Source organism: Heptranchias perlo, chromosome 4 (assembly GCF_035084215.1).
Source record: "Heptranchias perlo isolate sHepPer1 chromosome 4, sHepPer1.hap1, whole genome shotgun sequence".
Classification (NCBI taxonomy): Eukaryota; Metazoa; Chordata; class Chondrichthyes; order Hexanchiformes; family Hexanchidae; genus Heptranchias; species Heptranchias perlo.
Window position 1 is genome coordinate 16,258,971 of NC_090328.1, and position 22,380 is coordinate 16,281,350.

Below are 22,380 nucleotides of genomic sequence, written 5' to 3' on the forward strand. Positions count from 1 at the left end.
CAAGAGCAGGAGCAGGCCCAGTCACGTTCATCGGGAAGCCACAGGAAATCCTGGGGCAACGTGGGGGAGCGGGAGACCTGATGTAACGGGTCTCTGCTCCTTCTTCCTCTTCACTGCAACTGGGCAGCGCGCTGAAGAGGAACAGCTACACTCAGATAAGAACAGAATTGGGCTTGGTTGTGATGTTCTACGGTCAAATACCCACCGACATTCGCTGCCTAGCCTCACTGGTAGAGGCTAACTGTACTATGTAACTGTGGCACTGTACCCCAACACAAATCACAGCCTTTATGAGAGAAGAGGAGGAAAAAAGGGGGGGGAGGGGGGGAATTCGAGTATCATTTTACATGGAAAATACAGCCTTATTTACATCTCGGGAAGAAATACAAAATCAATAAGGGAAAACAGCTGTAACAGTGAGAATTTTTTTTTTCAAAAGCCAAGTAGTGCGGATGCTGAAACTCTGAAATAAAAACAGAAAATGCTGGAAGCGCTCAGCAGGTCAGGCAGCATCTGTGGAGAGAGGAACAGAGTTAACGTTTCAGGTCGATGACCTTTCATCAGAGCACAGAATTTATTTTGTGCCTGTTTAAAGGTCAGTTTATGCTTTCAACTCCTGCCGACTGGGAACTGGACTGGGTCTCATCTTTATTTCCCGTCTTAATACCAGCGTGTTAGGAGAGGCAGTCACAGACTGACTACACGTGAACATATACTGACCGACAGCTTACGGACCGGATAGGGAATCATCATTTGTTGAAGTTGCAAATACTTAAATAGATATCAGATGACCTCCTGATATTTAGAGACCAGCATTACCACATTTTCAAGAGTGACTAACTCGGGAGCACTCACTGAAGCTCCTTTTGTACCATTTTACGTTTTTCTGATTTCAGATCCATTGTGGGAGCACGAGGATTGCAGTGGTTGAAGGAGATAAAGGAGTATTTCTTTTATCTCCCCAAATGCAAATCAGCCATGATTTAATTGAATGGCGGAACAGGCTTTGTTCTGGGTATTGATCAAACTCTGTGAAGAGTTGAAATCGATATTGCAGAATAAGTCCGCTGCAGCTAAATAAAATTGTGTTGAACTTTAAACGTGTATTCGACTCAGTGTTTGCTGAACTAGACTGAGGGAAAAGAATCTAGTTCATCATTGCCAGCATTGTCCCAACACCCCCAGCACAAATTAAACAAATGATTCAAATTATTCTGCCTTTAAACAGCTTTAGAACTGGGAACTAAAGAATGGAGCAGTCAGCTCACTGCAGTCTGGGTGGTGAAAGCCCATTGGTTGGCTCACAAGGTGCTTTTTAAACTAGGGTGATCAACTAGAGTCAAAGATGAGGGTCTTAAGTCTCACTTTGATGTCCGGCTCGCCCTTTACTTGTTCATTCGACTTTCATTATGTCTCAAGGATCTGTTCTCTTTGTTACAGCCAACTCTTGAAGCGGAGAGAGGTGTCGGTACCGATACGGATCGAACAGTTATCGGCGGAGCTAGATGCATGGAGGGCGTGCACGCAGTCAGCCGGCAAGTGAGTGTGCAAACATTTCATGTTAATTTAATTTAATTAGCCAAACCGATCAAAAATCGCCGCACAAGCGGCCCTTGTTTAATCGTACAGGCCGGGAAATTCCTCCGAGCTGCTCCCACTTTGGGGTTTCTCGGTCGCACGTCCGGTGAAGTTACGACGGAGGAGCAGGAGCAGCTCCGAGGAATGTAGTGTATTAAAAAAAAATTTAAAATGGATTTTCAAGTCGCCACGCCAGCCGCCCACAGCCTCTTTATGCCACTGGCGTTGGGGGAGAAAGACAACTCTTGACACAATCTCCCTGCGTCATCAAAGAGAGCAGTGACTCCCCATTTACCTTGTGCCACCAAGGTCAAGGCTGCTGACGTCAGGAGCACTTCAAGCTAAAAGCAGCATTAAAGTAGAGCTGTATTATAATAACTACCAATCAAACTCTCCTACATCCCTCCTTTTCTATAGTATTTACAGTTGTCTTGTTGGAGAGGATAAGATGATGGATAATTATAGAAACATAGAAAATAGGAGCAGGAGTAGGCCGTTCGGCCCTTCGGGCCTGCTCCGCCATTCAAAATGACCATGGCTGATCGTCTAACTCGGTACCCTGATCCTGCTTTTTCCCCATATCCCTTGATCCCTTTAGCAGTAAGAAATATATCTATCTCCTTCTTGAATACATCTAATGACTTGGCCTCCACTGCCTTCTGTGGTAGAGAATTCCACAGGTTCACCACCCTCTGAGTGCTCCTTTGAATGATGGATAATTATGCTGATACTATATTAACGGGTCAGCTCACTAGCATTCAATATTGCAAGTGGACTGTCAGTAGGAAGCACATAGGAACAGGACTAGGCCATCCAGCCCCTCGAGCCTGTTCTGCCATTTAATTAGATCATGGCTGATCTTATCTCAACTCCATTTACCCGCCTTGGTTCCATATCCTTTAATAGCCTTACCTAACAAAAACCTATCGATCTTGGTTTTGAAATTTTCAATTGGCCTTGTATGCGTAAGCCTTTCCATAATATTGTCTCAACCAGTAGGAGCTTTCTGTACAAATATAACCGCACTCTTCAAGAACCATCGTGAATGCTGCCAGGCTGCATACATTTAGCCATTTTTACTCCGATATTCTAATGAGGCAAACCCCTTGAAAGTTAGTTTCTTTCTTTTTTTTGCGTTGTCACTGATGCTGTGGAATTTGCCCGACAACGTAAACCGTGAAGATTCCGCGGCACCGGGAGTCGAAAGAAACTGAACAGCTTCTGTTCCGTTGAATATAAACTTGCTGTGAAGTACAGTCCAGTCCACTTGTATGCAAGACCAATCCGGCAAGCAATATAAGTTGCATACGGACGGAATTTCACGTATGCAGCAGCCAACAAAAATTATAAGTGGTTGAGGCAATAATGTCACAGTATTCATATTAAATATTATGGTCTAGGAATCCCTCAATCCCTGCACTACCGCTGGAGGCTTGGTGAGGGGGGAGTCTTCCGGCTGCCAGTCTAGCCTGGCCCAGGTGCAGGGTCGTTTACGTAAAGGACGCATCGTGCAGGTTGCAGATTAGGCCGCTGATCTCTGCGCTCAAATTCCCGATATGCCGAGAGCATTAACTCATAGAACTAGTGCCTGTTTTAGTAACTGGACAGCTGAACCTTCCTTATGCAAATCTGTTTATTTGAATTGATACGGTTCTACCTTTTAATGATTTTGTTTCCTTAGCAGTTCGAATGATGAATTCATCACCTTTATTCGGCATCAAAAGTGTTCTAAGTTATTTGTCACTCATTTCTACAGTGTTGGTTATAAAGTTCATAATCATGATCTACATTGTTAATTTTCACATTGCGGTCTTTCAAAATACACATGTGTCACATATAAGTTGATTTCCAATTTATACCAGGTCATTCGAGGATTTACCGTATACCCCTCCTACTGAATCTCAAAGAGACGTGTACAGCATTTTGCTGAATAGGATTAACGAGGAACCCATCAAAGGATTGATTGGCCCTGATTATGTCACAGGTTCTAATCTTCCCAGTCACTCTGATGTCCATATCTCCTGCCTCACAGGTTTACGGATACAGGTATGAAAACATGTTTATTTTAATTTTAATATATTAAGTAGTGGAAATTAATTTGGTTTTGCTGTAATGGCAGTTTTATTTGCACAGTTTTGTACTTGTATTCAGGTGTATGAAATTTTATATCAACAAAGTAGACCTGCAAGAATTTAATTTATATATAGAATTACATAGAATTTAAAGCACAGAAACAGGCCATTCGGCCCAACTAGTCTATGCCAGTGTTTATGCTCCACATGTATATATATATATATATATAGTCCAGTACTGTAACATGCCATGCCCTTTAAAGGTCTCATACATGACATTTGAGAGTGTCACACCTTAGGGTGTCAAATCATTAGGGCAAAAATTTGCGATTGGCTGAAATGAGGATATACCTGTCAAATTACCAATCCAAAATCCAATTGACTAAATATGGACAAATCAAAAGTAGTTTGATTCGGTCAGTGAGGAATGAGCAAGCATCAGTAGCTGAGCAATCAAACTGATCTTTTTTTTAAAGCTACAAATCTTGAAACGGGCGTGTAGCAGAAACTGGCAAATCAAATTGCTCCAATAAGTTTAGTGAAATTAGTTTGAGACACCATCTGGAATTTTTCACCAAACTGAACATTTAGGTGAAACAATTCAGGGTAAAATACTTTTTCCTGCTGACTGAGTTTCCTGTAAATTGTTGCAAATCACTGGAAAATGTTTCGTCAGAGAGGCATACTCCGTCTCTCGGATGAGACATTAAACCGAGGCCCCGTCTGCTCTCTCAGGTGGACGTAAAAGATCCCATGGCACTATTTCGAAGAAGTGCAGGGGTGTTCTCCCCGATGTCTTGGCCAATATTTATCCCTCAACCAACATCACAAATAGATTATCTGGTCATTATCACATTGCTGTTTGTGGGACCTTGCTGTGCGCAAATTGGCTGCCACGTTTCCTACATTACAACAGTGACTACACTTCAAAAAGTACTTCATTGGCTGTGAAACACATTGGGATGACCTAAGATCGTGAAAGGCGCTTTATAAATGCAAGATCTTTCTTTTAAGACCTTCAGCCTCCATTTGGAATTCTAGCTTTGTTGCCCGTATTTTCGGCAAATGCCTGGGCTCCTCCTGATTGGCTACAATTCATGTCAATCACAGCAATCCCCCCTCTCCATCTTGGCTTCACCAACTATCTCTGCATCTACGGTCTGATAACCCAACCCAATCGCTGTGTTCCCTTTGGCAGCCTGGCACAGCCCGCATCATTCTTGCTCCACCCTAAGGAATTCTTGAAGTGCTAGCTTTCTCCTCAGCTATATCTGTATTTAGCTCTCTGACTGTACTTGCTGACTGTTGTTGCACCTAACGCCCACTCTTTCCCGCCTGTCCTGAGTGCTTCCCGAACCTCCTGCTCAGCCCGCGTTGTTCCTGGCCCACTTGACCCACATGCTCACCCGCTCTCCTACTCAGAATGATTCCTAATTTCCCCTCCTTGATTGAATGCTTCCTGCCCTACTGAGACACGAAAGAGGGAGAGCAGGAGGTAAAGGAGAAAATGAGAGAAAGAGGAGATCAACAGGGAGCTAGAAGTGACAGTGAGAAAGAGAGGACAGAAGGGCAAGAGAACAAGAGGTAAGGGGGGAGAGAGACAGGATTGGCATAGAAAGAAATAACTTGTATTTATATAGTGCCTTAGCCGACCTCAGGACGTCCCAAAGCATTTTACAGCCAGTGAAGTACTTTTTGAAGTGTAGTCACTGTTGTAATGAAGGGAAACACAGCAGCCAATTTGTGTACAGCAAGGTCCCACAAACAGCAATGAGGTGAATGACTAAATGACCTGTTTTAGTGGAATTGGTTGAAGGATAAATGTTAGCCTGGAGAAAGAGAAACAGAAGAGGAAGAGGAGCAAAAACTGAAGTGAAGGAGAAGAGAGACAGTGGAGGACAAGGAGATGAAGAGAAACAGAAGTGATGAAAGAGGATTCTGTACCACTTGAATTCCTCATCTTCATAAGGGCCAAACTCATAGAGTTAGGGTGGACTGATATTTCTCAGCCTAACATATCGAATATACCTGTTTTCGGGATTAGCCAAAGGAAAAAGGGGGCAAAGAGTTTCTCTTCCCCCCCCCCGCCCTGTTTTGAGCAAGCACCAACTCTCAGCCAGTAGTTCCATCTAACACTCACCCAAAGTGTTGTAAAATGGCTGAGTTCCGCCATGGCCAAATCAGGATACATGGAGAGGGCTGGGGGGGTGGGGGGAGAGGATAGAAAATAACGTCCCCGTGTATCATGGTCAAGGGCCAAAATAATCTCTTTAGAAGTTTAAAACAGTTGAAGAGAAAAATCTAATGTGGTTTTGAAGATTGCCTCATTACATATAGTTGCTTTGAAAAATCTTCAGCTGAAATAATTTCTCTACAAATTGTTATGACACGTATGGGTTGAAATCGCACTGTCCAATATTAAAATAAACAGTTTCTTGCCTCCATTAAAGTAGCAGACGGAGGAATTTCATACCAACGCATTACGTGTTGTATAGGAATATTGCACAACGCAATTTCACCCCATTAGATTCATAAATAACTAATGTACTGACAGAATAATTAATCACTTTTATATAGTTCAGCCTATATGTTTTATACGCATTTAAAATAACATAAAATTGGGTTGTAGTCAAAAAAGTGGGAGTAACCCATGTAAACTACCCCCATGGACATGGACTGCCTCTCAGGTTAACGTGTCAGTCAGATATAGGTATGGTCATGATGTACATGCTACGAATCTTTTAATCGTTTTGATTTTAATTTTTCTTCTAGGGCCCAGTATATTTCCTTGAGGACGGAAAGTCAGCGATCTCTCTTAACGATGCATTAATGTGGGCAAAGGTGAACCCATTCTCCCCTTTAGGAACAGGAATACGCCTGAATCCATTCTGATAGGAATATTATTGTAAAGAGATGACATTTTTTTAGTACTTTTATATTGTTGACTATTATTAAGGTTGGTGGTGTACTGACCTTAGTAGGCGAATGACTGGAGGATGGCATCATACAGTAACACTGTATATTTTACAAAGCATTAGCTGCAATAGCACGATGTGTCCGACAAGGAACTGCCCTTCCCTCGACCAACTTTCCAAAGTTCAGCGCTAGGCATTGATGTATAAGCTTGCCGACAAAATAAATTATATCTGGTGCCAGAAAAGGATTTTTCTTTTGTGGTTTAGGTACCAAAATGGAGAAGAGTTGTGGTTACCATAGTCACTAGAAACTTGACATGCCTCACATCCCAATTAAACACAGCAAACAAAATCCAAATGTAGCACTTTGCAAGCTTTGCCACCTTGTGCAGTGTTGACGCCTCGAACATTTCTTCACCTGCAGCAAGGGAACGATCCAATTCTGAAATCTTTTGCAAATAATTTATCATCCAATAGTCAGCTAAATAAAAGAGACCTCTGCATGATGCTTACTGCCACAAAGCTCATGAAGTGAACCAGAAAAGTACTAAGGCTTCCTTCTTGCAAATATGATATCCGATACTTTAATCAGCCATTAGCAGTCAATGTATGGGCACTGTAAATACAGTTAGATCAGCACAATTACTGAATTATGGAGAATCGATTTGCGAAAGATGCAGAAAGTGTAATGTGTTTTTATTTAAAAGCACCAGAACAACCCATTACCAAATACCGCTTTAATCTTTAAGTTTACATCCGTCGATTTATTTTTTAAATAAATGCAAAATGCTTTTCAAGCAGGAGAAGTCGCTGCAGTTTCAGAATTATACCGAAGTGAAGGCTGAACAGACTATGTCTCCTGGAATGATTTTGTTTTTCTTCTTTAAGAGTTAGGTCAATGTATTATGGGAGCTGTGCCTTAATGTAGGTGAGACACATCCAATTCCCTCTTTAAAACCAAAGTTTTTTTTTTGCAGGGATGCATTTGATCTTCCCTGCAGATCTGAGTAAAATTTACTGATACAAACCCCCAGAATTGAATGCTTCCCTAATTAATAGGTAATTGGAGGAAGTGCAGTTGTTTTTTTCTTAATGTAAGGGGTGATTCCACAATCCGGCACTCACTGGGAGTCACAGTCACGCATCCCATCATCTTTCATCCATTGAGGTGAATTGAATGGATGGAAAATCACGGGCATCTCGCCAGAAACCTGCTCCCTTTCAAGCACCACTTCTCTGGGAGTGCCGGATCATGGAATCACCCCTTCATTTTGCCGATATTTTGACTGCAAGCCAGCCGTGGGTTACTAATGTAAACACGCTTATCTGAAATTACTGTCTCCGCTATTTTATTGGGAGTGCTAACCAGTTCAAAAAACAAGCAGGGAAGCTTTGTTTATGTTTTATGTCTCTAGTTCTCATCTCAAGCACAGTATAAAATAAGACCGCTATACTAAAGAGCTTCTGAATTATTTTCCCCCCTTTGATATATTACTAGTATCTGCATGTTTGAAAAAGAATTAGCGGCAGCAAAATGCAATGATTGTACTACCAAAACAGATTTGATCACTAGGAATTGTTTTTTTTTGTAGACATATATCAGTAACACTGTAATATATATCAGTAACACTGTAATATATATCAGTAACACTGTAATATATATCAGTAACACTGTAATATTTACCTTCAGTTTAGGTAATGTGTAACAGTGAATCAAAGCAGGGGTTTCACTGGGGTAAAGTTCCCCTGAGGGTTTCTCCCGATCGTCCAACGTAATGTAAATTTACGGTAGATAATGGGGAGCAGCCCCATTGAAATTCAACCCCACTCACTCCTAGAAGAGTTCAGTGTCCAGTACATTGGAGCCCTTTTGAGTGAATACCTGATAAGAGAATAGTATACTTAAGTGAATCAATGTTGGTGCACAAGTCCATTTCTTGGGACTTCTGCTGTTTTTCCAAATGATTTAGCTGAATTGGAGAGCCCATTTAAGTGAATTAAAATTAGACCATCTGTAGTCATCAAATTCTGCCTGGAAGCTAGTCTTTACAGTATCTGAAAGTATTGATAATTGATCATACAGCTACGACCCTGTATTCATCCCGCCTTCAGTTCATTCATCCCACGCCATACTCTTATCTTTTCAATCGTGCTCAGGTACAGCACGGTTCGTCCCCCTCTGTGCTCTTTCTTTCTAGTTGCCAAAGCCAGCTGCTGAGCCACCCCCTACCACCACAAGTTAGATGTTTTTGCAGTTAACATAAGAACATAAGAAATAGGAGCAGGAGTAGGCCAATCGGCCCCCTCGAGCCTGCTCCGCCATTCAATAAGATCATGGCTGATCTGATCCTAACCTCAAATCTAAATTCATGTCCAATTTCCTGCCCGCTCCCCGTAACCCCTAATTCCCTTTACTTCTAGGAAACTGTCTATTTCTGTTTTAAATTTATTTAATGATGTAGCTTCCACAGCTTCCTGGGGCAGCAAATTCCACAGACCTACTACCCTCTGAGTGAAGAAGTTTCTCCTCATCTCAGTTTTGAAAGAGCAGCCCCTTATTCTAAGATTATGCCCCCTAGTTCTAGTTTCACCCATCCTTGGGAACATCCTCGCCGTATCCACCCGATCAAGCCCCTTCACAATCTTATATGTTTCAACCAGCTTGCCAGTTCAACCAGTTCTACCAGCTTGCATTCATTGACAGCCAAAGTAGGCCAAATGGAACATAACAGTTGACCAATTCAGTCAGTTGTGATGTTGGAAACTGCTGCTCTGGTTTAGAATAGCAAGGGCAGCTGAAGCGATGGGGGCGTGGTTTAAGAGATTAGCGCAGAGAAGTCAGTGGGCTCAATTTTAAAAGCAAATTTTGGGGGCGGGGGGGGGCTGCGAAAATGGCGAAAATCCCGAGCGGGTTCAGAAGCCGGCTCCAACCCGCCGACTTCCGAGTTCCCCACAGACGCGCCTCCTGAACCCGGAAGTCCCGCCGGCAATTAAAGCCGGCAAGACGATAGTTAAAGAACCAAATGTACCCCATTGAGGTACTTCATTTCTGACATAGTAGATAATTAAAACGATTTTAAACTTACCTGGGCGGATTTCCCACGGCTTCCGATTCACGCCTGGTGAAACCAAACGGGAAGGGCCGGATCAGGCAAAAATAAACAAAATAAATTAAATATAAAACCATTGCACAAAGTTAAAAAACAAAATAAACCCACCTTTCTACCTTGCTCCGATGTCCGATGTCCCCCTCACCGATGTCCCTCTCCCCTCCCCCGAAGTCCCTCTCCCCCCCCCCCCCCCGATGTCCCTCTCCGGTCTCCCCCAGAATCGACCCCTCTCCCCACCCCCCCACGATCTTCCACTCTCCCTTCCGATTCCCCCCCCTCCCCGATCTTCCATTCCAGGGCCGGATGACGTCTCGCTCTCTCTCTCCTTCTCGCCACCCCCCGCCCCTCCCCCCGGCGTTGCAGCTCCCGTCGGCAGCCAGCCTGTCAATCAGGGGCTGCCGGGCACGAAACCCGGAAAGAGCTTTAATCACCGTCAATTACATCGCGACCGCGTCGGAAAAGGTAATTTTTTTTATTCGGGTTTGCCACGTGCACCTTCACCACCCCCCTCCCCCGCTGCCAGCCCGCCACCATTTCAAAATTGAGCCCAATAACATTTACTGGGCAAATGGCCTATTCACTTAAACAAGTTAACTTATATACCTAAAGTAGCAAAGGTGATTAATTCAGTGAAGAGGTAGTGGATGTTTTGAGCTGGGAAGCTTACGCAATTATTACTGATGGGTGCTGATGCCTATGATTAATTACAAACATGTGGAAAAGACCAGCTGGTCCATCAAGCCTGCCCCACACTCATGATGCCTGGAGCATCACGACTAGACCCTTCCTACTCCCCCGCAGGTATTTAATCTCCCGGGAAAGACAAACAAAAACGGAAAAAACCCAGGGCCAATAAGGGGGGAAACAATCTGCAAAATTCCTCTCCGCGCCCCCTCAGGGGATCGAAACCAGTCCCTGCGGACCATGTGTACATTAACCGTTAATCCACTTACCTTCTATGTGATGGGATCTCTGTCCCAGTCAAGAACCGATCCAGCTCCCTCCTGAAGGCAATGCGGAGTCAGCACCCACCGCATTAGCCGGCAAAACATTCCACAGGCTCGCTACTCTCTGGGAAAAGAAGAACCCTCTAATATCTACCCTATTCCTACTTTTGCGTAGTTTGAGTGCATGTCCCGTGGTCCTCCCCAGTCTGTCAAATTGCTACAAATGCTTCAATTCTTCCTATTCAACCTCGATATACAAATAGAATTGTGGCTTCCCCAATGACTCAGCAATTTTATGCACTAGCAGCTGAGCCATGTAGACCAAGTTAGTCCCAGGCTTGATCTGAGGCCTGTGCTGAGTTAGCTGATCTGGGCTAGGGTGGGGACAGGGATGCTTTAATTGGGCTCAGCACTCCTAGGTTAGGGAGGGGAAATCAACCGGGGGGTCCACTCTTGATCGCTATCCAACCACCCTTGCTGGAAGTTTACAGGTGTGGACATCAGATGATGACAGGATCGGATTTAATTGGAGTGCCCTGCGCGGTCGAATAGCCTCTTGACACTCACCATCAAAATTCCCATCTGAATTACGGCTAATTGGGTGAGATGGTGGAGGATGGCCGGTGCCTGTGGCATTGTACCCCACTAAGGACCTCAGGCGAGGAGAGCAAGGGAAAAAATTGGAACCTGAAAGAAAGTTTGTGCCCCAGGTGACCTTCCCTCACTCTGTTGTGTCACAGTCTTAAACTGAGATAGGCCTTCAATTCTTCCTGTCATAGGCTGTAAACCTTTATCTGTCTTCTCCCAAACAGAGAATGTTCAGTCATCATTTATAATTTTTTTCTTGTTTGCTGAGTAACATCTTTAAACCCTCTCTTTCAGTTCCTGGGCGTAAAGAGGACGTTTTATCTCAGATTTTTTCATTCTCACAATTTTAATTTAAACTAAAGCTTCCTTGACCAATTAACTGATGCACCTTGGATCATGGCCCACTCAGGCATATCTCAATGGTCCTGACCTTGAGTAACCACAGATCCAGTGCACAGCTTTAGAATCTGGATTGAGGCCCAGGAACAGACACCCACAACACCTGTTTTTGTTGTCAGTCCACAACTTTCCCACGCTTGAGACCAGCTCTATAGAATCATAGAATTTTACAACATAGAAGGAAGCCATTCAGCCCATCTCACCTGCTGCCTGAAAGAGCTGTTCATCTCGTCCATAAAATCGTAGTATTTTACAGTACAGAGGCTCGACACAATTGAGTCAAACTTTGGAATGAAATCCTGAATGGTCTGTTAATTATTAGAATGCCCAAAGCTCAATTTGTGTTGGTGCAGGGAGATCCTCGGGATCCAGTTTGACAAAGTGCTCATTTGCCTCCAGGTCAGGCGGAGAATAAAGCATGAGCAGGAAGCACTCGTAAAACTGCCCCCTCCACTCAATGCAGGAAAAGACATCTTGTGACTGCACGACAGGCTCAGTCCGTGATTCAGGTGCTATCCAGATTACGGTTGCCGATTAATTGCCCATCCTAAGCCTAGTGGCTTTAGATATCATTGTGGTGTCACATGCTCATATGTTAAGGGCAACCATTACAGCTGAAGTTTCTCACCTGTTAATCCTCCACATGGTCTCCAACTATGCTGAGAAATGATTATGAATCAAAGAACATTGCATGCCTTCCAGTGGCGGCCAGAGTCCACATGAATTATCCCTGGTGTTCGATATTCAGTACCTCCTTTGCATCATTCAGAGCTCGTTCTCAGCTCTAAACAGAGACCCTGAATTTATCTGTATGAATGCTTATCCCATTTGTCTGAAATTCCCCTTTCAAATTCCTGTTTAAAATAAAAGGGTTAATAAACTAGCAGGGAGGGGAATTTCAAAGTTTTGAGACACCAACCAAAGTCCCAACTGGTTTATTCAGTAACCGACGGGAAAGGCTCCTGTGCACTTTTCCTCCATTTCTCTTCATAGAACAGGACACGGGACCAACAGTCATTGCAGTATCCCTGATGGCCTAGGAAGACCTGATTTTCAGAGGTCCTGGCTCTCATTAGGATCCCATACAGGGAAGACCCTATGATCTAGGTGTATCTAGGTCAAATCTGGAACAGTGATCACCAGAGTTTGCATTTGCTGGCATCACTCTTGATTGGGTTTGCCACAAAGAACCAGGATTTCAGTAATCAGCTATGACAACACAGTTGGCCTTTAGAAAGCCTGTAAATTGTAGGTTTTTAGCATCAAGTAGAAATACTTCCTCCACCAGTGTCATGATCATCATGGGATTCACAGAAGGTGAATCACAATTAGCAGCAGAAAGCAGTTCTTCGAACCTTATACAGAGCATAGAAGAAGCCACATTTAGAACGTTGTGCACAATTTTGGTTATGCTAACTTCAAAGGCACACTGAATCATTGGAGAAGGATCAGAGAAGTGCGGCAAAGATGATTCCAGGACATAGGGTTGTGATTTATAACAAAAGCTAACGAGTCAAGTTGGAGAAAAGAAGACTGATGGGAAATATCCATGTTATAAAATCCTAGAGGAATGGATAATGTAGATGTAAGTAGGTTATTTCAGTTTGACTGTGGAGAACTACAGCAGAAATGAATAATGTATAAAATTAACATTGTAGTCGTTAGACTCCCAGCTAAATGAATACTGATTAACACCTTTAGACAGGAGCTAGATGAATATGTTTGGGAATGAGATTATGGGTATTATGGGTAAATGCAACTGCTGTGTAGAACAACAGGAGTTCCTAACACCATGGAAATATCATGACAAGAAAGACAACCCATTGCTAATGGCAATTAAGTTTAGCTTGATATTTTGGTGTTTTTTTATCTACTTTTCCACAAGGGGCTGAATCGGTTGGGTAGTGCCCATGATGAGGTAGATTGTACAGGGTTTGTGAAAGAAAAAGGGCTAGATGGAATGAACGTTTTTTCCACATCCCATGTTCTTGTTTGCTGTTATCTCACGAGTCCATATATGAGGAATGGCAGATGGGGAGGCGGTCAGGAGAGAGAAACATCATCCGTCTTGTCTAGCTCCAAGTATGTCTCCTGCAGGATGATTCTAGAGCAGCACCAATAGCATGTGTAGTAGAGGCCACACTCTGGACTACTTTCCAAGCAAGAGTAAGGGAATATCATGGTAAGCAGTCACACAGGGTTTTAAACTGAATGCAAGGAATTTAAAGGCATTATAGTATTTTGTTGCCCTATGCAGGCAATCTGCCTCATCAACATAAATAATCTGATTCAGACGATTTCATCTTGCATTAATGATGAATGGTCTAATTTTTCCACAAGAAACCCTCTCAAATTACCTGTATGTATGCTGAATGCTGTTTTGGTGAGAGCAGTGAGAATAAAGTGAAATCAACTTGCAAGTATCCATATTCTTATTTGCAGGTGTTGACAGACAATCCATTTTGAAATGAGCATTCATAGTGTTAAAATGTCATTGTGTTAAATTAAGTTAATGTGATCTCACAAGATCGTGTTTTACTGCAAACTATGTAATCTTACACCAAATTGGTTTAATAAGTCCCAGTGTGAGTGATTGTTTCCAAGTCTAAATGTCTTTGTGTTAATGTGGTACTGTACAAACAACCAGTTCTGTGTTCTCCCTGTTCCATTTAAGAATATGAGATGCTGTATTTTATTCAGGTTGTGTTGTATAATAAACTTGTTTAAAAACATCATTGCTGATTCGTTAAATAGAAGAAATTTTGGCATTAAAAATTCAATAAATTGTGTGAAGAAAAACCATCATTGTAAAATAGGCGAACTTTAAAAAAAACAGAAATTGCTGTTGTGAATATTAAGGGACGATGGTTTAACACAATCTCAGGACATTCCCGTACTGTTTTAATGCAGGTGTTAACCTGGCTTAGCTCCTCTTTTTTCCTGAATATAAAAAAATCTTCAACTGAAGTTTCCTACCCATGAGAGCATAATAGCATTGGATTCCAGTCGAAGGTCCAATTGGCCAGCCGCACTCTTACTTACACTTGTCTGCTCGTAAGTGTACTTCAGTCTTTATTAAATGGAATAATCTGCCGCATAGCACCTTATAGTTACAGGTGTTCTGCTGAACAACTACTGGCATGTACACAGCACCTTACGTGTAAATAATATCCCTCAGTGCTTCGGAGGAAGAAAGGAATGGATGCAGTGCCTTTGTGGAGAATTGAGAGAATTGTTCGACGGCTAGATTGAAGGGATGGATTTTGAGGAAGCTTTTTAGGGCAAAGAGAGGCAGAGAATTTTAGAAAGGAAGTTCAAAAGAGTAGGATTAATACTTCTGAAGGCTCTGCCCCCCAATGGTAGAGCAGAAGGAGATACACACAGGACGTTAGAGTGAGAGGGCAGGGGAGTGGGAATGGATGAGAGTCTGGAGGAGGTTGGGACGAGGCCATGGAGCAATTTGTAGAGGAGAATGAGAATTCTAAATTTGATGCACTGGAGGAACAGGAAGCCAGTGTCGGTCAGCAAGGATGATAGGCAAGCAGGACTTTGTGTGGGTCAGGATGTGAGCTGCTGAGTTCTGCTTCTAGATAACTTTTATGGAGGGTGAAGGTCAGGAACAGTTGGCACAACAGGATGATCAGGAAAAAGATTGTAGATTAATGTGCATAATCCGATGAAACCATCATCCCAATGTTTAGTCGTAGTACAAAAGCAAATGCTGTATGGCGTCAGGTGATCAGAGGGTCAGCATACAAATGAAAAGCGATTAAAACAGATTATGATGATCCAGGTGTGTACTCTTCATCAGACTGAAAGCTATGAGATAAAACAGGAATTTTAATAAAGTGGGATAAAAAGAGAGCAGAGGGAGAAAGAGAACCAACAGATACAAAAGTCAGAGAGTGTTAATGTGTTAAATACCCTGCAAACTGCTAAGTAGAAAATATCTGATTTAAAAGATCATCAGTGAGACAAGGCAGGCATTAAGAAAATATGTGTGGGGGAAAAGTGACAGGAAAGATCCATGTAAAACAACAGCGTGAGAAATAAAGAGAAAAAGAAACTCTGGACGTAGAGGACATGAAGTTCAGCCTAAAATGTAAGTGAAACAGAGTGGGTCAACCAACTACAAAAAGAGAAATAGAATGGGTCCATAGAGGCGTCCAGATCCCAGATTCCTACCAGTGAAGAGAAAGCAGAAAGCTGTTGCATCCAGCCTCCAGTCGCAGTCTAAGCTGCTGGGTTGAGGACTGATGCATAAGGCACAGGCCCAGTTTAGGTAGGCATGGGTCCAGAGTAAATATTGTAATGAGACGGAAGGGGGAACTCCTAGCCTCTCTCCTGCCTCCGTTCCTTCTTCATCAACCCGTGATGCACCCCAGCAGAGAAGCAGCGGAGGAAATCTGGCAGTCGGGTTTGCGCCAGAACCCTCTATGGACCTGAATGTCTGTAAAGGGCCTCGGGGGCAGAATGAAGGTGGTTCCAGCAAAAAGAATATACATTTTCTTAGGACTCCCTCCTCCCCGTCCCTTCCCTTGCGCCCCCCCCTACCCCACCTGCCTCCAAATACACAATTCCCTTGAACTTCAGGGGCATCATTTTAGCACCCGCTATCAGGTGCGTTCCTGGCGTGGGGGCTCTGAAAATCGGGGAATCCCGGAGCGGGACCGGAGCCCGGCTCCAACCCGCCCACTTCCGGGTTCCCCACTGACGCGCCAGCGTGCGCGCGCAGCCCCCACAGGTGGGAATACCACAGGCAATTAAAGCCAGCGGGATGCCACTTGAAAGTATTTATGTTGCTCGTTCAGGTCGTTTACAGACCTGATTGAGCTGTTTTATTAGGAGGGGTGGGATTTTACACTGAACTGAGACTGTTTCCCATACTGGGGGAAACACTCCCAGTTCAAACGGAGGTGTTGCAGCCAGCAGCCTGTGGCAGCTGCAAAGGTGCATTCGACAGGTGGCCACTCCGTCACATTGGACAAAGTTTGGCCTCCACCACCCTCCTCCTAACAAGAAAATTCACCAACCTGGAACCTCAACCCCGGTGTGAGGACACACTTACCTACCTTGCGGACCCCCTCAGATGTACATCTTCCGGATGGGGGCCGCCGTAGCTGCAGCCATGACCTCCTCGGAGGGCGAACAGCATCACCAGCCTCGCCGTCCACGCCGTCCACCTGTGACACGTGGAGCTCCACAACACAGTGCTGTGACTCATCCACCTGTACAGCAGGAGGGATTGCAACCGCAGAGAGAGATGCGTCGCAGAGGGCACTACCCTCGCCACAGGGTCCACAGACCGAGGCTCAGCTTCCTGGACCTCTCTGAGCAGCAGTGCACACGGAGGCTCAGAGTCACTCAACATGTAGTCGTGGACATCTGCAGCCTCCTTCATGCCGAGCTGCTCCCGGCTGGCCCGAGCACCATCTTCTTACTTGTCGCTGTCAAAGTCACCACTGCCCTCAACAACTTCTCCTCCGCATCCTTCCAGGGTGCCACCGGGGACATCGCCGACGTCTCTCAGTCGTCTGCACAAAAGAGCCCTGCAAATACACCTACACCCACTCTGCAGTGACACAATGGGTGGCATCAGTTGTGGGTCTTCATAGTGATCCTCAGGAAAGGGCATTATTGCACAAACCAGACAAGATTTGCAAAGATGTGGCAGTAGTGGTGCCAATATAATATGTGATTTGAGTTGGTCAGAAATTAAATACAAGTAAAAACCATGACAAACCCTCAAACACCCTTGTGCATCCCCTTCATGCTTACGACACGTTTGCCTTACGCTGCCTGTTGCACATATGTGATGCATGCCCTGTGGCTGCAGCACAGGTAGTGGCAGGTTGAGTGAGGCTGACTGTGAAAGAGATGCACGAGAGGGTGAGTATGAGATAGAGCCATGAGATTGTATGAGGATTGGGTTGAGTGGTAGCAGCGGGATGAGTACTGGCGAGGTGAGTAAGTGCAGGTAAGATGAGGATGAGGTTTGAGTGGGTGTGAGGGGTGATGTGACAGAGTAGTGTTGGCAGTGGAGAAGGAGATGTGGGGTGGGGGCGGAAATGTGGCAGATGGAGTGTAGGGGAATGAGTAAGTGTACTCACTTTGGCTGACCTACTGAGGTCATTGCAGCGCCTTCTGCACTGTATGCAGGAGGTGGGCGATATGTTGGTGCTGGTGACCTCCTCTGCCACCTCGAGCCAGGCCTTCCTGGTGGCAGAGGCAGGCCGCTTCCTCCCGCCCGCCGGGGGGGTGGGGGGGGGGAAGATCTCTGTCCTCCCCCTCCTCCTCACCCCATCTAATGATACCTGGAGTGAGGCATCATTAAACTGGGAGCAGCCTTCCCCCTGGGCTGCTCCATGATGTAATTTTTTCTATTTGTTGCAGCATCTGTCAGTGGAGGACTGCCCCTTTAAATAGAGCTCCTCCAGCTGACAGAGCTTACTGCGCATGGGCAGTCCGCCCGATGCGCAGATCAGCAGTGGGGAACCCGGAAGACAAATTGGGCTACGATCGCGTGGGGGGCTGACTAATTTCACCGCGTGCGTTACCCACGCGGCCAATAGCCCCCCGCCGCGAACCCGCAGCCCTGCTAACATCGAGCCCCTGATCACTACACTGTGACCCTTGCTGGAATGTGTGCCCAAGTGGATGTACAGATATTGAAAGAACAGGATTGAACAGCCCACTGATACTGTCTAGGCTCATGTATGAAAGCTGGCCACTTGGGTGAGGTATTGGAAGTAGGTGGTACGTGTGGAACCGTATCCAGTCATAAATCATTCTGTTCAGGGGAAGAGGGAAAGAATTTAAATACATTTTAAAAAGGACTGCCAGACACCATATGCTGTAAAGAATTTTATTTATTCCAAAACAATTGCTAAGACCTAGCTTCAGCAATGGATCAAATTGCAGTAAGAATGCCATATCAGGTTTACAGTCCATAGGCAAATCGTTAACATAATTGAATTGATTAAAGTACAATTAATGGTATTCCATGGTAATATGTGCAACATACATTTTTTAAAACAATTGCAGTTCAGTTTTATTGTTGAACTGAACACCGATATCATTAATTCCATTTCAGACCCTCTTTACTGGCCAAGGCTGCAGCTTCGGTGGTTTGTAGACAGTGACTGTGAATCTCTAACCACCTGTTTAACATTGGTCTCCTTGAAGAGAACATTGACCTTACTCCGGATTTCTGAGGCCGTGGATTCTGAAACACGAGGGAACAAAGTAAAAGGAGGACAAATAACAAGGGCAGCTGTTTCACCCCCAAATAATACACGTTTGCTACTGAACAGCCATAGCCAGATTTAAAAGTTAAGAATATAGATCATTAACTCTAAAAGGTGGGCAGGTAAGGAAGCAGGTTTAACACTTCATTATCAGAAAATAAATTTTAACCTACAGGAGAGATTTTTTTTTGAGGCAGCGGTGGAAGAAATGTGTCCAAATAGAAATCACGTAAAAACTTGTATATGTTTGTTTAAATCTGTCAGATTACAAAACATTCACCAATCCTCCAGGATATACCTTTGCCTGATTTAGACTTCCCTCCACTAAAACATTACCAACCCTAAGAAAGATTGAGGAGGATGACAAGTGGAACGAAGGAAAGATGAAGCAGGGGTGTTAAGAAAATAACGGGGCACAAATATTTTAGTGAAGGGAAGTATGTCACTGGTGCAGCAGAAAACCTTAACTAATAGGTGCTAAAATAAACCGCACAAGGGTATTCCACAAATTGCTCTCTGACGCAACAGATAAAGAAATAGTTCAGTAGCTAATTTGGATGCCTTGGTGTGTCACAAATCAGGAAGATCCCAGGTTTGATCCTCTGATCTGTGGTGAGCTAGCTGATATCAACCAGGCAACAATGAGGCATAGTATGCCTATTTGGATGTCAGGCGAGAACGGATCAGATTTGGCTTGTATGCTCCTCACAATCAAACAGAACAGTCTCAACTCACTCAGGAAGATTAGTAATACGAGGGAGATAGCAGGGAGCTGGCGTCATTTGCACCCCAGCAAGATGGCTTCAGAACAAGCGGGGAAAAATTGGAGCGAATCAAGGGATCTATGAAAAACATAATTACCAACAGAATGTGGGAAAAAGTTTTAATACCGTAAGAGAGCAGTTTTAAGATTTTCAGTGCGAGACAGAAATAGAAAGTTTGACCTTACTTGTTGCTGTTCTTTTGCTGTCAGAGTTAATGCTTTCATATTGATATTGAGGGAGTGGAAGTCTTGTTGCTAGCTCTCCCAATGTGGGTTTCAAATTAAAACGCCCTTTTAAAAAAAAAATTACACTATCAAATAAAGATATGCACCAAACACAAGTAAACTATCAAACACTGAGAAATTTTGATTAAATCTTTGCCTTTATTGGGGGAAAAAACTTCAAGTCAAAGGAATTTTCGATATTTTTCTCCAAAAGCCCATCTCAGTCGAAGTTACTATCTGTTCTACCAATTCAGAATTTAAGTGATGCTTCTTAAATACTTATTTCAGAAAGGTTTGTTTAAAGTGTATTTATAAAAGGAAAACTCAACAATCTCAACAATCCCTCCTCTGGAGTCCGGATTCGATGACATAGGAATGTACAGGACTAGAAAAAACAACTGCAGTCCATCTGTCCAGTCACAGTGTCTAGAAAATGGCCTCACTGATGTGATGTCTCAAGGGTGCAGCTGGTGATACTGTTGGGAAATGACATCCATTAGGACATTCACTAGCCAGTAAAGTATCCAGTTGTACTGAGCCATTTGGTCAGTAGCCCAAATGATCACAATAACCAACTCATCAGTATATCAGAAAACAGCAAATATCAATGTCTAACACTGAGCCCGATTTTATCGCGGGGTGGGGATCGGTCCGTGCGAGGGGCCTGGGTGAGCAACAAAGCTCATATGTCGAGACCTGTGGGTAATGCGTCCAGTGAAATCGGCGTGCTCCGCACGGAATCGCAGGCTAATTGGATCCACTTACCTGTGCTTCCGGGTTTCGCGCTGGAAAGCTGCGCAGCGGGCGGGCTGTCAGCTGGAGGAGCCCTATTTAAAGGGGCAGTCCTCCACTGACTGATGCTGCAGGAAATAGGAAAAATTACAGCATGGAGCAGCCCAGGGGGAAGGCTGCTCTCAGGTTTAATGATGCCTCACTCCAGGTATCATTGGGTGGGGTGAGGAGGAGGGGGAGGACAGAGATCTTCCCTCCAGCAGGCGGAAGCGGCCTGCCTCTGCCACCAAGAATGCCTGGCTCGAGGTGGCAGAGGAGGTCACCTGCACCACCAACATATCGCGCACCTGCATACAGTGCAGGAGGCGCTTCAATCACCTAAGTGGGTCAGCCAAAGTGAGTACACTTACTCATTCCCCTACACTCTGTCTGCCACATCACCGCCCCCACCCCACATCTCCTCCTGCACTGCCAACACTACTCTGTCATATCACCCCTCACACCCACTCAAAGCTCATCCTCATCTTACCTGCACTTACTCGCCTCGCCAGTACTCATCCCGCCACTACCACTCAACCCAATCCTCATACAATCCTCATGGCTCTCTCTCATACTCACCCTCTCATGCATCTCTTTCACGGTCAGCCTCATTTAACCTGCCACTACCTGTGCTTCCTACTGCACACATATGTGCAGTAGGCAGCGTAAGGCAAACGCGTCGTGAGCATGAAGGGGATGCACAAGGGTGTTTGAGGGTTTGTCATGGTGTTTACCTATATTTAATTTCTGATCAACTCACATAACCTATTATATTGTCACCACTACTGCCACGTCTTTGCGAATCTTGTCTGGTTTGTGCAATAATGCCCTTTCCTGAGGATCACTATGAAGACCCACAACTGATGCCACCTATTGTGTCACTGCAGAGTGGGTGTAGGTGTATTTGCAGGGCTCTTTTGTGCAGACGACTGAGAGACGTCGGCGATGTCCCCGGTGGCAACCTGGAAGGATGCGGAGGAGAAGTTGTTGAGGGCAGTGGTGACTTTGAGAGCGACAGGTAAGAAGATGGTGCTCGGGCCAGCTCGGCATGAAGGAGGCTGCAGATGTCCACGACTAAATGTCGAGTGACTCTGAGCCTCCGTGTGCACTGCTGCTCAGAGAGGTCCAGGAAGCTGAGCCTCGGTCTATGGACCCTGTGGCGAGGGTAGTGCCTTCTGCAACGCATCTCTCTCTGCGGTTGCCCTCCCTCCTGTTGTGCAGGTGGATGTGTCACAGCACTGTGTTGTGGAGCTCCACGTGTCAGAGGTGGATGGCGAGGCCGGCGAGGCTGGTGAGGCTAGTGATGCTGTTCGTCCTCCGAGGAGGTCATGACTGCAGCTACGACGGCCCTCATCCGGAAGATGTACATTTGAGGGGGTCCGCAAGGGTAAGTGTGCAAGTTTGTGAATTTTATTGTTAGAAGGAGGGTGGTGGAGGCCAAAACTTTGTCCAAAGTGACAGAGTGGCCTCCTGCAATGAGTGAGGGTCTCCCCCCCCGCCGACCTGTCAAATGGACCTTTGCAGCTGCCATAGGCTGATGGCTGCAACACGTCCATTTGAACTGGGAGTGTTTCCCCCAGTGCGGGAAACAGTCCCAGTTCATTGTAAAATCCCATCCCTCCTAAAATGTTATGTTAATCAGGTCTGTAAACAACCTGAAATACCTTAATGAGTACTTTAAGTGGCACCTCGTCGGCTTTAATTGCCGGCGGCAGTCCCACATGCGGGGGCTGCACGCGCATGTCAGCGCGTCACTGGGGAACCC

At 44.8% G+C, this 22,380-nt stretch overlaps 2 protein-coding genes and 1 long non-coding RNA gene across 5 annotated transcripts in view; 1 reads left to right on the forward strand and 2 right to left on the reverse strand.

Moving 5' to 3' along the window:
* Positions 1 to 6,810, forward strand: part of wdr17 (WD repeat domain 17) — a 147,536-nt gene extending 140,726 nt beyond the window's left edge. For both annotated transcript variants that reach the window (XM_067982517.1, XM_067982516.1), the window contains 3 exons: positions 1,441 to 1,539; positions 3,441 to 3,624; positions 6,423 to 6,810. In XM_067982517.1, the coding sequence (XP_067838618.1) occupies positions 1,441 to 1,539; positions 3,441 to 3,624; positions 6,423 to 6,542 (403 nt within the window). In that variant the 3' untranslated portion in view covers positions 6,543 to 6,810. The remainder of the gene's footprint in view (positions 1 to 1,440; positions 1,540 to 3,440; positions 3,625 to 6,422) is intronic.
* Positions 1 to 11,982, reverse strand: part of LOC137320749 (uncharacterized) — a 39,695-nt gene extending 27,713 nt beyond the window's left edge. The window contains exons 1-2 of the long non-coding RNA XR_010962639.1: positions 11,813 to 11,982; positions 9,652 to 9,684 (exon numbers count right to left, since the gene is read on the reverse strand). This is a non-coding gene — a long non-coding RNA (uncharacterized lncRNA). The remainder of the gene's footprint in view (positions 1 to 9,651; positions 9,685 to 11,812) is intronic.
* Positions 11,983 to 18,460: 6,478 nt separating this feature from the next.
* The window catches only part of spata4 (spermatogenesis associated 4), a 31,637-nt gene continuing 27,717 nt past the window's right edge, over positions 18,461 to 22,380 (reverse strand). Inside the window, exons 5-6 of one of the 2 annotated variants that reach the window (XM_067982128.1) lie at positions 19,806 to 19,910; positions 18,461 to 18,834 (exon numbers count right to left, since the gene is read on the reverse strand). In XM_067982128.1, the coding sequence (XP_067838229.1) occupies positions 18,710 to 18,834; positions 19,806 to 19,910 (230 nt within the window). In that variant the 3' untranslated portion in view covers positions 18,461 to 18,709. Of the gene's footprint in view, positions 18,835 to 19,543; positions 19,699 to 19,805; positions 19,911 to 22,380 lie in introns of those variants that run through there. The other variant, XM_067982129.1, reaches the window with a different exon arrangement.